This window comes from Lactuca serriola, chromosome 8 (assembly GCF_051521515.1).
Source record: "Lactuca serriola cultivar US96UC23 chromosome 8, Lser_US96UC23_V15, whole genome shotgun sequence".
Taxonomy (NCBI): Eukaryota; Viridiplantae; Streptophyta; class Magnoliopsida; order Asterales; family Asteraceae; genus Lactuca; species Lactuca serriola.
The window spans coordinates 161775190-161790818 of NC_136415.1; the positions used below are offsets into that span (position 1 = coordinate 161775190).

General features: G+C 34.2%; 1 protein-coding gene across 1 annotated transcript; it reads left to right on the forward strand.

Annotated features, from left to right (window-relative positions):
* Positions 1–6736: 6736 nt before the first annotated feature.
* Positions 6737–7699, forward strand: LOC145067570 (F-box protein At2g35280-like). The gene is made up of 5 exons (XM_079014683.1): positions 6737–6852; positions 6945–7104; positions 7200–7335; positions 7474–7505; positions 7565–7699. The coding sequence occupies exons 1-5, from the start codon at positions 6737–6739 to the stop codon at positions 7697–7699; spliced, it is 579 nt and encodes a 192-aa protein (XP_078870809.1).
* Positions 7700–15629: the final 7930 nt, after the last annotated feature.

Genomic DNA, 15629 nt, shown 5'->3' on the forward strand with positions numbered 1-15629 from the left:
AAGTTAATTTAAACTGAAATGAATATTACATGAATTTGTCTATCTTTTCCATTTATGAAAGTGACTCCATCATGATTCTTAGTGTATGTATACAGGAACAATTCACTATTGGGTGGCTCATGTCCTAATTTCCTCTTCGGCATAAATACCATATAAAATCATATATATAGATAAAAATATGCAAACATTGATACGATGTACCATTTAAATAATTACCAAATCAGAAGCTATCTTCTATGCAAACATTGATACAATGTACCATTTAAATAATTACCAAATCAGAAGCTATCTTCTAATGACATGCGGATACAACATTATGTGTGGGTTTTGCTAATCCATCAGCCACACCGTTACGCCTATTTTTCTTGTCCTCCTCAGATTTTAGCTTGTATTCTTCTGTATTCCATTTTAATTGTCAGGATTTCCAGACTTCCTGTGGAATATGAGCTGGTTTAAAGCCATGTTTGTTTCTTTTTGGGCTCCTCATGTTGAAAAGATATTGACCATAACTTTGTGCCGCTTTCCTTGCCAAGCATGCCTCCCAGCAAATCTATTGTCTCATCCCAACAACATTTTTTCTACACATTACCAATATAAACTTAAGTTGAAGTGTAAATGTTTACCAAACAACAACTTATGACTTATAGTTACTTGAAACTCCTCCCAATATAATCCGCACATTTCTTTGCTTACTTGTTCCCAAGCGTACCCTTCTGGATCTACTCTTTGTTTAAATGACTGACTAATAAAGTGTGCACAAGGGCCTGGTGCCATTAGCCTGCAAGTAATCATGTGATGTGTTAAGTTATTAATTGATATGTAGGTGTAAACCAAAATTTAATACATAAAAAAAAGTTGTAATTAAAATTTGAATTGGTAGCTCACGTATTTTTCCAAACATGAACATTTAAACGTCCATTTGGTCCACAATCTTCAGAGGAATTGTTTTCACCTTCTACACTATCCACTACAGATCCATTCATGGTTGGCTGTGTTGGTGATGGGATAGATTCTTGGATAGGTGTTGTTGACGGGGTATATTCTAGGGTAGTTGTTGGGATAGATCTATATGTTGAAGATGTGGTAGTTCCTTTACTTAAGGAGGGTGATGGTAGTGTAGATACATGTTTTGAGGTTTTGGTAGTAAATATAGGTGTTGATGATGTGCTAGTGGGTGTTGGTGTTGAGGATGGTTTAGATGATGTAGGTGTTGAAGTTTTGGTTATTGATGTTCGTTTTGATGATTGTATTGGTCCAGTTTCTAAAGTTTTAATTGTTTTTTCTAAGGAGGGTGTGGATGTTGTAAGTGATGCCGAGGAAGTGGTATTCATCGGTGATGTTAATTATATAGGTTTAGGGGTTTTGTTGGTAGATGTTATAGGAGCTTTGGATGTAGTTGTTGGTATTAGGAAGTCAATTTCTTCATCATGTAACTGTCTGTTTACGAATTTTGCAGCAGAAATCATGTTGCGTTTCATAACTAGTGGTGTAATGAATTTAGTTGTCTTCACATCGGATGCTCCTTTTGCTTTCGAGTTCGACATCTTTCTAACACAAACAATAAAAATAAATTATATATGAAGGCATTACTTTGCATGCAAACTATTGAATACAATCAAAACCAATTTACATGAAGATGATCAGAGCACAAAAAACGATCGATCATCACGACAACAATAAATTAAAAAAATATAAATATTAGATGAGTGACAACCTATATCGCCAAAGTTAGTGCACAAACTTATAATGAACAAAGATTTCGATCAATAAGCTGCCAAAGATGATGATTGCAGAAAATGTAAACCCTATTTCTAAATGCTAAACTTAATTACCCTAATATGCAGCATAAACGTGTGTAGGTTGGAGGGAAATGAATTGTGAAATACTTTGAACCTCCGCTAATAAAATTCGAACTGTGCTAATTACCGCTAAATATTTAGTAATTCAAATTTATTTAAAGTAGTTACAGATTGATAGATAGAGTATATATACATATAAATAATGTCAAGAAAGAACATAGAGTAACGATGTGTTCATAGTATAATTTTAACTTAGAATTATATATGAGGACTAAACATTAACAAACTATACATCTTTATGATTTTTTCTTCAAACCGAAATTTATATACAAAAGACGTACAGGTCATGTCAATATATATAATAGTGGCTTATGGTGTCCACGGATGACATATGGGCCATTGGTTAACTTGGTAATTGATTACCGTGTTAATGGATGACATATGGGACATTGGTCGACATGGTAGTTGTTTATGGTGTGATGGTATCACCCATGAATGATATACGGGTCATTGGTCAACATGGTAGTTGCTTATGGTATCCATGTATGAAATACAGGGTCATTGGTCAACATGGTAGTTGATTATGGTGTCCATGGATGACATATGGGTCATTGGTCAACATGGTAGTTGCTTATGGTGTCCATGGTTGACATAAGGGCCATGGGTCCACATGGTAGTTGATTATGGTGTCCATGGATAACATATGGTCCATTCGTCAACATGTTAGTTGCTTATGGTTTGATGGTATCACCCATGGATGACATACGCGTCATTGATCAACATGGCAGTTGCTTAGGGTGTCCATGGTTGACATATGGATGACATATGGGCCATTGATCAACATGGTAGATGCTTATGGAGTCCATGAATGAAATATGTGGCCATTGGTCAACATGGTAGTTGATTATGGTGTCCATGGATGACATATGGGTCATTGGTTAACATTTTAGTTGCTTATAGTGTGATGGTATCATCCATGGATGACATACGGGTCATTGGTCAATATGGTAGTTGCTTATGGTGTCCATGGTTGACATATGGATTACATATGGGCCATTGGTCAACATGGTAGTTGCTTATGGTGTCCATGGATGAAATACGAGGTCATTGGTCAACATTGTAGTTAATTATGGTGTCTATGGATGACATATGGGTCATTGGTCAACATGGTAGTTGCTTATGTTGTGATGGTATCACCCATGGATGACATACTGGTCATTGGTCAGCATGGTAGTTTCTTATGGTGTCCATGGATGAAATACGGGGTCATTGGTTGACATGGTAGTTGATTATGGTGTCTATGGATGACATATGGGTCATTGGTCAACATGGTAGTTGCTTATGGTGTCCATGGATGACATATGGGCCATTAATCGACATGGTAGTTTATTATGGTGTCCATGGATGAAATATGGGTCATTGGTCAACATGGTAGTCGATTATGGTGTTCATGGGTGACATATGGGTTATTAGTCAACATGCTAGTTGCTTATGGTGTGATGGTATCACCCATGGATGAAATACTGGTCATTGGTCAACATGGTAGTTGATAATGGTTTCCATGGATGACATATGGGCCATTGGTCAACATGGTAGTTGCTTATGGTGTGATGGTATCACCTATGGATGATATACGGGTCGTTGGTCTACATGGTAGTTGCTTATGGTGTCCATGGTTGAAATATGGATGATATATGGGTCGTTGGTCTTCATGGTAGTTGATTATGGTGTCCATGGATGACATATTGGTGATTGGTCAACATGGTAGTTGCTTATGGTGTCCATGGTTGACATATGGATGTCATATGGTCCATTGGTCGACATGGTTGTTGATTATGGTGTTCATGGATGAAATACGGGGTCATTTCTCAACATGATAGTTGATTGTGGTATCCATGGATGACATATGGGTCATTGATCAACATGGTAGTTGCTTATGGTGTGATGGTATCACCCATGGATGAAATACTGGTCATTGGTCAACATGGTAGTTGATTATGGTGTCCATGGATGACATATGTGTCATTGGTCAACATGGTAGTTACTTATGGTGTGATGGTATCACCCATATATGACATACAAGTCATTGGTTAACATGTTAGTTGCTTATGGTGTAGATACTTGACATATGGATGACATATGGGCCATTGGTCGACATGGTAGTTCATTATGGTGTCCATGGTTGACATATGGGCCATTGGTCAACATGGTAATTGCTTATGGTGTGGTGGTATCACCCATGGATGACATATGGATCATTGGTCATCATGGTAGTTGCTTATGGTATCCGTGGTTGACATACGAGCCATTGGTAAACATGGTAGTTGCGTATGATGTCCATGGATGAAGTACAGGGTCATTGGTCAACATAGTAGTTGATTATGATGTCCATGATTGGCATATGGGCCATTGGTCAATATGATAGTTGCTTATGGTGTGATGGTATCACCCATGGATGATATACGAGTCATTGATCAACATGGTAGTTGCTTATGGTGTGATGGTATCACCCATGGATGATATATGGTTCATTGGTCAACATATATCATTTGTGTCTGTTGTGTGTTAAAATATAAAATTTTCAAATACTTAATTTTGTAGGAAATATTAATTTTTTGAATAATTTTATTAATAATTTAGTGTCCCCGAATAATCCGCGCTGAGTCTGATTAATCGCTTATCGCCAGTCGACCGCCGAGTGACCTTCGAGCGATTTTTACAACCTTGATTGAAATAGAAATTGAGTTTTTTTTTAAATATGACTTTTTACAAAACTACCCTTACTAATTAAATACGAGTCACTGTAGGTATTAGGAAAATTTGGTCATTTTATAATGGAACATCTTCTAGGAGCCATAATGTTTTCCGACAAAACACTTTGTTTCAGTTCATCACTCTTATTTCAGTCACATTGAAACAAACCCAAATTAAAAATTCTGATAGACAAAAAAACCCTAAAATCAATTTCACAGAATCGTATCTTAGTGAATGTTTATTATTATGGAAGCTAGTACTTCTTCTAAGAGTCAATCAAGAATTCAAACGAAATCACTAACAGACATGCCATTTGAAGTGATGGAGAAAATAATACTCGACTTGGAAAATATTTCAGCAGTCGAGGCTTTCAAGATGAAGAGTGTGTAAGTTTTGCCTTTGATAATTCTATTTCACGAGTGTATTTGAGTTGTCTTTACATTATGGAGCGAATATTGTGTTTCGTTTCCAGTTGCAAATTCTTTAATGAGGCAGGAAAAACGGATGAAGTATATAAACTTATGGAGTTAGATGGATTACGATTTCATATTTGTTCCGACTAGAAACATGCAGTGGTCAATAAATTCATAGAGATAAGAAACCCAAATATTCTATTCAGGGATGGATTGGTACGTTGTTATATATATGCATAGTAGTAATTAATCTGTTACTTGTTTTGCATAACTTTAACTAGAAATTATGTGTTTTAATGTTTTTTTTCAAATGAAGTTAATTTTCTTAGAAGCTGAAGATGAAGGGAAAACGATGCTTAAAGAAGCATCTGCATTGGGACATTTGGATTCAACATTTTTCCTGGGAATGATGCTGATGGCTGAGTGGAGACATAGGAAGCAGGTACCTTTGGACATGTTGAACAATGCTTACCGCAGAGCAAAAGGTAAGTTGAATCTTAGAGAAACTTGTTCTATGGTTCATCTCCACTTAAATAGGGAGCGGAGGAAACATGTACACTTCCATGGCTTCCATAGATCTTGTGCATTGCATAAGTCTATAATTAGTGTGTCAGACGCTTTTGTGAATGGATACAAATGGGTGTTTGTGTGTGAAATTGTTTATGAGATGTTTGTTTCGTTAGGTTTTCTAGGAATTCTGGTATAATTTATGAGTAGTTTGTTGATATCTACTTTCATATATATGACAATTAATGCTATGTAGATTCTTTTGGTTTAATATACGAATATATAGTAATTTACTTGATAAATAATTATTTGATATTGTCACTTGATTAGTAAATATGTTGTGTTGAGGGACGGAGTGAAAGTTTGGAATGACGCTTGAATGATGTTTAAATAATGTTTGAATAATATATTTTGGACTTTTAATATTGGTGTTTATATTGTATTCTGATTATAGTTGTAGTGTTTATATTGTATTGTGATTATAGGGTAAAATTATACACGAATAAACATAGGGACTAAAAGTGGCAACAAAGAAAAAGTATTGTGGCTAAAATCAAAGTAAAAAAAGGTACAATAAACATAGGGACTAAAAGTGGCAGCAAAAAAAACTATTGTTTCTAAAATCTGAAGTAAATAAGTTTACTATTAAAATCTTGTTCCAGTTTAATATGTATATTAGTACATGAATATATACTAGTAATTTGGTGAAATGTTAATATAAATGTATTACATTATGGATTATGATATATATATATATATATATATATATATATATATATATATATATATATATATTACTTTTGTCCTTTTTATTTCAACAATCAAAAGTCTAGTGTTATCTAGCTATAAAAGGCTATAATATTTGAATATGTGTTTTGACACAAATACCCTTAGTATTCACATATTTGGAATGATTTCAGGGACAATTTGGTTTTTTTGCACTCTAAATTGTTAAAGCGCCATCATACCTCTGACGTCACACTGGCACGTCACACTGGCATTCCAATTCTTCAACCATTCAGAACATCTTAACTTTTCCAGACGATAAATCTGCATACAAACATTAAAACCCCTAAATAGTCGAATGATAATCGTTCTCAAAAACGATTTTCTCCGATAATAAAGACTCATGTACTCCTCTCGACCAGATCAGCATAAAGTAAGTTTTTTTCCATACACTGTTATACTGTCATTCATAGTTATGCTTAGTTTTTAAAAAAATACATTGAAATCAACTACTCAACTGTGTATTTTGTAAGTAGAATGTCGAATACTAGAAGTCACCGTTCGTTAGATGATCTCCCACTAGAGCTTTTGAGTCGGATATTTGTAGTATTAGGGTCAGAAACTGCAAAAGACATCGTCCCTACAAGACTTTGGTAATTGTCAAAAAACATCAACTAATGAATGTATATTTGATGAAATAAAACTTTATTTGTTTGTTATTTATTGTGTATTTAAATTTTTGAAGTTCAAAGAAGATGTATGAAGCAGGGGGTGATCCTCTAGTGTACAGAACAGCATACATTGACATGTTTGAAGGAACGGGTCCCAAAAATCGAAAAGTTGATTTATTTATACGCTCATGTGCATTGCATAATAACATTGAAGCCATGTTCAGATTAGGAATTGTATGTGTAGATTCAGTAATTATATGTACTGTATACCATTTATTAATATTTAGTGTCATTGATGTTATATATTGATATTGTTATTCTGTTAACAGGATGAGTGCTTTTATTATGGAAATTTTGATTTAGGAATGACTTCATTGAGACAAGCAGCAGATGAAGATCATCTTGAGGCAATTTATTTGCTTGAATTGATCTACATTTCAAGAGGGTCTCATCAATGTGATGCAAGTATGTATATATGGTATATATGTAAATTAAATTATATATATATATATATATATATATATATATATATATATATAGTGATATTTACTATTTTATTGAAAAGGGTGAATTGGATTCATTAATGGATATTTTAATGTGTAGGTTTACAATTACGTGATGCCTATTTTGGATGGGTAGTTCCATATGATGGGAGTACACGGGTGTTGTTGATAGTGCCAAAGAGTTGTTGCAGGCTGTTGATGTTGTTCGTAGACTTACAATGAATAACATCACATTCCAATGTGAAGACCCACGTCATTCTGTTAAAGGTGCATTGGCAATAGGCCATGAAGAGGATGAGGATCGACAAAGATATTGCACGGTTTGACGTTGGTATGTAGAGTATGGTAGGTTTTGTATATTTCTTAAAAATATTAATGGTTGATAATAGAATGGACATTGAATATCAGTGTTCTTATTGTATTGTATATGAAGTTGTATACTACTACTATAATTTTATTTTGGTTTTGTGTTTACATCATTCTGTTTAAAGGGCATTTTAGTCATTTTTAGGCTATGTTGTTTGAGTAGGATGAAGTATATGTAAAACCCATATTATTTTTGTGATGAAGTATAGTTAATGTAATTAAAAATAAGTTTGTAATGAATTCGTTATTAAGGAAAATAATCTACATAGATTATATATACTTTAACATGCCCGGTTAATGTAATTAAAAATAACTTTGTAATGAATTCGTTGTTACTTATTCATTATATACTATGTTTTCAAGATATTATACACAACTTGATTAGCACAACTGGCTTAACCGTGCCCTTTTCTAGCATAAGCTTAAGTTTGAGTCTGTTTGGCAGCAATATCTACTTTATAATTCATTTTTACATTTTTTTAGCCAATAGTTTATGCCACATATTACCAGTTCAAAAAAAAAATTCATTCAAACCATATCTTACAAATTCTAATGATCATAATAATAATAATTCATCCATAGTATATCAAAATTAATTTAGCATACAACATCCCAACAAATGTTGTTACAAATTAGCTACTTGTTTTGTTCCATAGCAAAACAAGAAAACGAAATCATATTCCATAGCAAATACCTACGAATGATACTTCCGTTGCAATTGAACCATGGAATTGGTTTCTGTCACAAACTCTGTTGCATAGTAACCACAATGATGGATTCCATACTTGCAGAACAACGGAAAGTGATTTGGTAACAAATGTCGTTGGAAAATTGCAACGAAGTTCTGTTCCATAGTACTATCGGTAGCATAATACCAACGGATATGGAGTCGGTAGCATTTTACCTAGCAACTCCCACTCTTGCTACCAGAAATAAAATCCATAGACAATGTGGTAGCAGCATTGCTATGGAACAACATTTCATAGCACAATCCATTGCAGATTAACAATGAAAATATGTTCCATATCGATCTTCCCTAGCAAAATCGCGTTTTTCTTGTAGTGTAAACACCTATCACAAGGGACCTAGTCTAAGGATTTTCAACGAGGTGACAACACTACGTTAAGGGATTTCTCAACAATTTATGTCAAATAAGGAAACCATGTGGGGGATGGAGTATACCACTAAACACTAAGTTCACAAACACATACATGTTGCGAGCCTACTAGCGTTCCACTAGATTGTCAAGAAAAGTATGTGGTCGTCATCTATACTCCGTTAGATGACTGAAACAAAAACAATATTGAGGCCTCTTATCATTTTAACACACATTAACTATTTCATCTACCCATGTTATACCGAACATATTTGTAGATAAAAATACATAAACATTTTAAATCATTTTAAAACCTGTATGAAAGATTCATTCAACACCCATCTCAAATAGACAAACCATAAGTATACACATATCACGTATTTTATAGAAAGTACTTCATATCTATGTGTAAGATGAAAGTGACTACACACTCACCTGTTTTAAGGAAAATTAGGCAGCACTTCGTTTCTTAAAATAATATTCTTCGATGAAACCTGGATGTTTTCTAAAAAACCGGGCTTCACGTGGACACAGTTTCGGCTCAAAAACTAATCTTCTCAGGATCTTCAGGCTATTCGGGGCTTGCTTACGATGCTAGGATGATACAATAGGCTTGGGGGTAATTGTTGCAACATTAAAGAAAGTATAGGGGAGAGAGGATGGAAATTGTAAACAAAATTCGGATGACATCGTTCACTATTTATAGGGGCTGAAAGCTCGAGTTACCTTGGGCGTAACTTTAGAGTACGCTGGGTGTAATCCTTCTTCAACCAGTACGCTGGGCGTACATCGAGTACGTTGGGCATACGAAGGGATCAACCCAGACGTGTCAATGCTATGACATGTGTCCATCATGTGAAAGAGTAGGGCTACATGGCCATTCTCGAACCGTGAACATGAGTACGCTGGGCGTACTCCGAAATCTTAAACTTCAAAAATTCTTAGCTTTTACATATAATCTCTGTTTTTCAAGTTCTTTATATCCAAGCGTAGGTGAGACCGTGCTCTATAACTTTCGTTTAGAATCCATCAGCTAATTTTGATATATTTTTAAAGTTATATTTTTAATAGGCCAGGACAGGAAAATTCCGTTAAAAATACATAACTTTTTCATCCGACGTCGGTTTTTTTCTATCTTTTTATGATTGAACTACTATCAACAAGTTCTTTGATTCTCGTTTAGGTTGTTTTGGCTAAAAATCACTCGATCTAAAATTCGAGTTTCGGGCTGCATACTGCTATGCCAAATCTTAGAAAATTCATAACTTCTTCATTTGATGTCAGATTTGGACATTCTTTTTATGCATTCTCTTGGTTTAATGTGAACTATGAATTTCATTTAGATCATTAGGGATATAAAACACTTTATCGTAAATTAACTTTTTACATGACACAGCGTCGTACCGGTTCTGTCGCGAAACTTCAACAGGTCATAACTTCTTCGTTGTAACTCGAATTTCGGTATTCTTTATATCTCCGGAATCCTTGTTTCAACCACTACAGCTTCATTCTTAGATATCGAGATTATATATTAGTTATTTTTTATACGTATTTTTATTATTCTTTCATTAAATAAAAATAATTAAGTAAATAAGCAAAAAATTCACATAATTCCTATTATTACTCTAAAACACTACTAGAAAAACAGCCTTTTACGACGCTCATTGCGCGTCGTAAAGGGCTCAGACGACGTGCAAATGCGCGTCAAGGAAGGCCCTGTCATAAAGAGAGACGACGTGCTTTTGCGCGTCGTCTATAGACGACGCGCATTTACGACGCTCATTTACGACGCGCGATTACGACACGCAATGCGTATCAAGAAAGGCCCTGTCATAAAGGAAGATGACACGCATTCGCGTGTCGTAACCTTACGACGCGCGTGTTAATGACACGCAAAGCGTATCAAGAAAGCCCCTGTCAAGAAAGGCCATGTCATAAATGAAGATGACACACATTTTTGCGTATCATAATTTTAAATGTTTAAAAAAATATTATTTATAGATTTACTAATTTTCAAATTAAATTTGTATTTAATGTCTCATAATAGAAAATAAAATATCATATACAAAAAATACAATCCATTGCATAAAATTTAATGTCATACAAATAATCATATACAAAAAAATTACAATCCATTGCATAAAATAGAATCCCTAACTATCTAACCTCTTATTACATTGCTATTAAGAGACACCTTGCTTAATTTTTAATCCAACCTGTCTTCTGGTCTCCCAAGAGCGAATCATTAATATCACCCCTCAATCTTACACCATCAGGTAAAGTTTGTAGAAATAGAGGAAATGAGCTCCTAAATGATTAAGTACAGACAACAGTATTCAAGGGTAAAGTTGGCATTATACCTTCTTTGATCCTCCAAACAGGAGACATGCCACAACTTTTTTTACATATTCATGGCCAAATATGGAAGGGGCAATCTTGGAACATATGGTTTCATATACATTGCCTTCTACTGCAAAACTCTTGAATTCTTCAACAACTTTAACTGATCTCTCATATCCTAAACCTCAACTCTTTTGGTGCCTGTAACAAATTTTTTTTTAAAGAAGGGACAGAGTGGGCAAACTGTTGTACCTCAAAAGTTTGATGTTCCTTCCTCTGCCTGCATTACAGACCTAAAAATAGCATGCACACCACTAGTTAGATGTTTTAAGAATATATTGTATATGCATAACCTAGACCTAGTTCTTGCTCTTGCAATGTATGGATGCAAGCCATGACCGAATAAGGTATGATGTTATACAAGCTCATGCTTCGCCATCATGATTGAGTGATGATGATAATTTATAATACAGAAGAGGAAAAATTCATGCTGTTGGAACTTGTATCCAATCCTCAGGTGATAGCCCTATGGCTGTAATGTTTATGGACCAAACATTTTGCATGAGTACATTGACTAATATGAAAGGGATTAATTTTACTTACACTAATAGCACAACGTAAAACAATCTCTGAAATCTTGTGAATAATTGGTGTCAACTGTCAGCTTCTCCTTATGTCCAGGCTGTAAGTAGCAGTTAATTTCTCTCTCCTTTTCAGGGCCTAATAGTGTTGCAACTGCCAGCTGGCTAAAAGCACTCAACATTGACCTTTTTTAATCTAATGTCTATTGATGGTATTATTATTTATATACATAAAAAAGATGAATCACACCTTGATTTCCTTGTTTAGTTGTATGGTCGTTGTTCTCATTTTCTCAATGTATTTGAACAATGGGACAATCTTATGCCCTTATTATCCGATAACTCAATTTCCATGTCTTCAACTCTTGTCTGTGTCAACAACAAACATTTAAACAAACTGCCACCAAATATTTCAAAATAATGATCTATGAACATACCTGAAGCAGCAACCATGGTACGTTCTTGTAATAAAATAGGATTTTATCCAGATAAACATTATACAACATTTCATTATAAAGTATTTATAGTTTAAAAATAAATTTAGGGAATGCAAAAAAAATTAACCTTTTGGAATGAACTAGTGTTGCTTGCTCAAACAGACAAACAAAATTACATCAGATTAGCCCTACAAATATCATACATACACATATACTTGCTAGATTACTTGATTATTACATCTGTGTCTCTAGATTGAATATATACTCATTTCCAAAACAGTTGACTGGATGTGGTAATTCTGAATTTGACTCCTTACAACATGGGATGAGTCAATGACTTAAATTCTGGCTTCCAACATCAACAACCTGAAAAGAAATGTATGTCATTATCATGACATAACTCAACATTTGAGAGAAACAGAAGGATTTCTTACATATAACATTCTCTCATCTCCTGATATCATTAACCGAGAAGAATCACAAGTAAATATAATGAATTGGGCAGAAGGTCTTCTTTAGCAAAATACACCTAGCGAGGGATTGCCTTCTGTTCTTTCAGACACACAATACAACTGGTGAATCTCTTCTTTAGCACCATCATCTCAACTGCAACTTCCATTTGCTTAATTTGCTCATGGAATTTTGAGAAAGTGTAGAAGGGTAAAATAGAAATACCTTCTGGCAGCAGTGTTGGGTTAGGGCAAGCATTGCGGTCATTTGAGAATGAACCAATGCTGACGTGTACACAATCTCAAATGGCATTGTACTGATTCTCTTTCCAGCTTCAATTGCTTATTCTACTCCTTTTCTTGTTAAGGGCACATCAACACATCCAGTAAACAGATTCTTTTCATTCCACATTGATTCTTTTCATTCCACAGAGCAGCTTTAAGAACAATCTTTTTTTAAGCCAAGAAAATAATTCAATGAAATATCATCATTGGTATGCAGTTGATTCTTCTTTATGATACTTTATCAAATCCATCACACTTAAATAGTAATGACAAATGATGTTCCTTTAATGTTGTATTGGAACCCAAATCACCAATTTTACTTTGCATCTAGCTCGCCCCATAGCCATTCTAATCATATGTCAAACATAATGGAGTTCATAAGTTGCCATAGTAAAAGAGTTGAAATTACAGTATTACACTATTTAGAAGTGACTTACAAGTAGATTTTCAAGTATCAAACGGAATAAAAATCTGAATTGATTACACTTTTTGCTGATGATTTTACTTCTCTTGATCACGAACTTTTGGTGAAATTAATTTTCCTTGCACCCAAATTATACACATAATCGCTGAATGTTTTTCTATCAGTTGATCGATGCATAGATTATGCACCAAAATTTCAGCATTACTCATATGCCCTTGTTTTATCAACAAATAGAAATGAAGACGATGACACTTAACAGACCTTGTAAAGCTAATGTGGACTTTCTGCACAGAATATCAAAGCAAAAGCAAGTATTGTGGATGGAATTGTAGATAACCAAAAGCAGTTACATCACCTGGACATACATTCAAAAAATGAATCCAAATCTAAAATGTTAATTATAGTTTCAGAGGTAGACAAAGCTTTGTTACCAGCCTGAGATGCTCTTTACAAGAATCCCGATTAAAAGAGCTCCCATCAACCCTAAACATGTTGTAATTTGAATGAACCTTCCATAAGTACCACGCACAACAGGATGTGAAACCTGTGATTCCAACTCCATTCCACTATGTTGCAATTCCATTTCCATTGCCTTCCCCTGATGGCAACTCCTCATAGTCACGAGTTTCTTGGTTACATGAACACCTGGAAAATACAAAACACAAACTCATTACTTTATATATAACCACATTTTAACTCCAAATCAAAATCAATATAATTCAAATAATACTAAATCAGGTTGAAAATAATGATTCCAATTCCATTCCACTTTGTTGCAATTCCATTTCCTTTGCCTTCCCCTGATGGCAGCTCCTCATAGGCACCAGTTTCTTGGTTACAAGAACACCTGGAAAATACAAAACCCAAACACATTACTTTATATATAAGCACATTTTATCTCCAAATCAAAATCAGTATAATTCAAATAATACTAAATCAGGTTGATTATAGTGACCACATTATATAATATATTACCACTGTCAGGATGCTGCACTGCAATACAGTCCTAAAGATGGGTCATAATAATATCCTAAACTGCTGTTGTAGTAGTAACTATAAAAAAAATTAAAAAATAAAAATACAGAAACAATAAGATGCTGTTTCTTTTTGACTAAATATAAATCTGAATGGAAAACAAAAAGAGATGCATACCCTGAGGATTCATCAAATACATAATCGTTTTCTGTAGATCCAATGCCTGCAAGTGAAAACAGAATTGAGGGGAAATATTGTAATAAACCATCTGAATGAAAAAAACGAAAAAACTTCATGTCTGCTTACCAGTTGATGGATCAACAGTAGATTTGTCATCATCTTCAGCAAACATGTCAAAGGAATCATCCTTATTGTTTGCAGTATTATCTGCGGAAGGTATTCCATTGAGACCGGAATCACTCATTCCAGAGGAATTAGGTTGCTTGTTTCCTGAACTAGAAGAGGTCCCTTCCCCTCTAGCACGTGCTAGGTTCTCAAATCCCTCTGTAATTATAAAAACAAATGAAATCAGAGTTTCACTAATAACATTCCCAATAATTAAGAATATAAGAAATACTGTATTATTGATATTTAAATCATTTCATTATTAAACTTCTAAAGAAATGCTAATTACCTCCTTCCCTCTGAAAGACCTCCTGTTTTTCATCATACACATCTGCAAAAATATTTATGACATAAATCAGAATGTTGACAAATTTATAATAATTATCAAGAAAAATGTTGAAAGAAGATTATCTCAACTATAGTCAACATCCTCCATCAGCTTCATGGCATCTTCAGTTAGTTGATCAGACACAAATTTTGTTTCAGCTAACATCTTTTCCTTTCTATTAGAACTTCCTTTCAGCCTTCTTAAAGCTTGCAACACCTGAAAAAAAAAATTATACTTATTATTTTCATCAATCAGTTTGAAAAATAATAAAAGAGAATTGAACAATTTGACATAACAAGAAACTTACTGTCTCCCCAGGTTGAAGCACATCAACAATTCGTCTCTTGATATGAGACATGCTAAACACATACAAGAAAAATTAATTCATAGAGTTCACAGAAAAAAAAGTAGATAGAAACAATAAATCAAAAAACTTTGTTTATGCGCTTGAATTTCTAGGCATCTGAATCTTTCTTTCCAGATTTTGTCTTCTCCATTGAAAGTCTCTAGTCGATAGAAACAATAGAAAACCTTGATTTTATGTGCTATCGACAGAGAAGAAGCGTCTGGACTCTAGGGTGAGGGGTTTCTTTTGAAATCACGATGGTTTTTGAGGATTCTTATTCAAAA

Coding starts and splice junctions, on each gene's coding strand:
- LOC145067570 (XM_079014683.1), top strand. CDS start 6,737: ATGTCGAATACTAGAAGTCACCGTTCGTTAGATGATCTCCCACTAGAG. Junction 6,853..6,944: donor ATCGTCCCTACAAGACTTTG/GTAATTGTCAAA, acceptor AAATTTTTGAAG/TTCAAAGAAGATGTATGAAG. Junction 7,506..7,564: donor GTGATGCCTATTTTGGATGG/GTAGTTCCATAT, acceptor GAGTTGTTGCAG/GCTGTTGATGTTGTTCGTAG.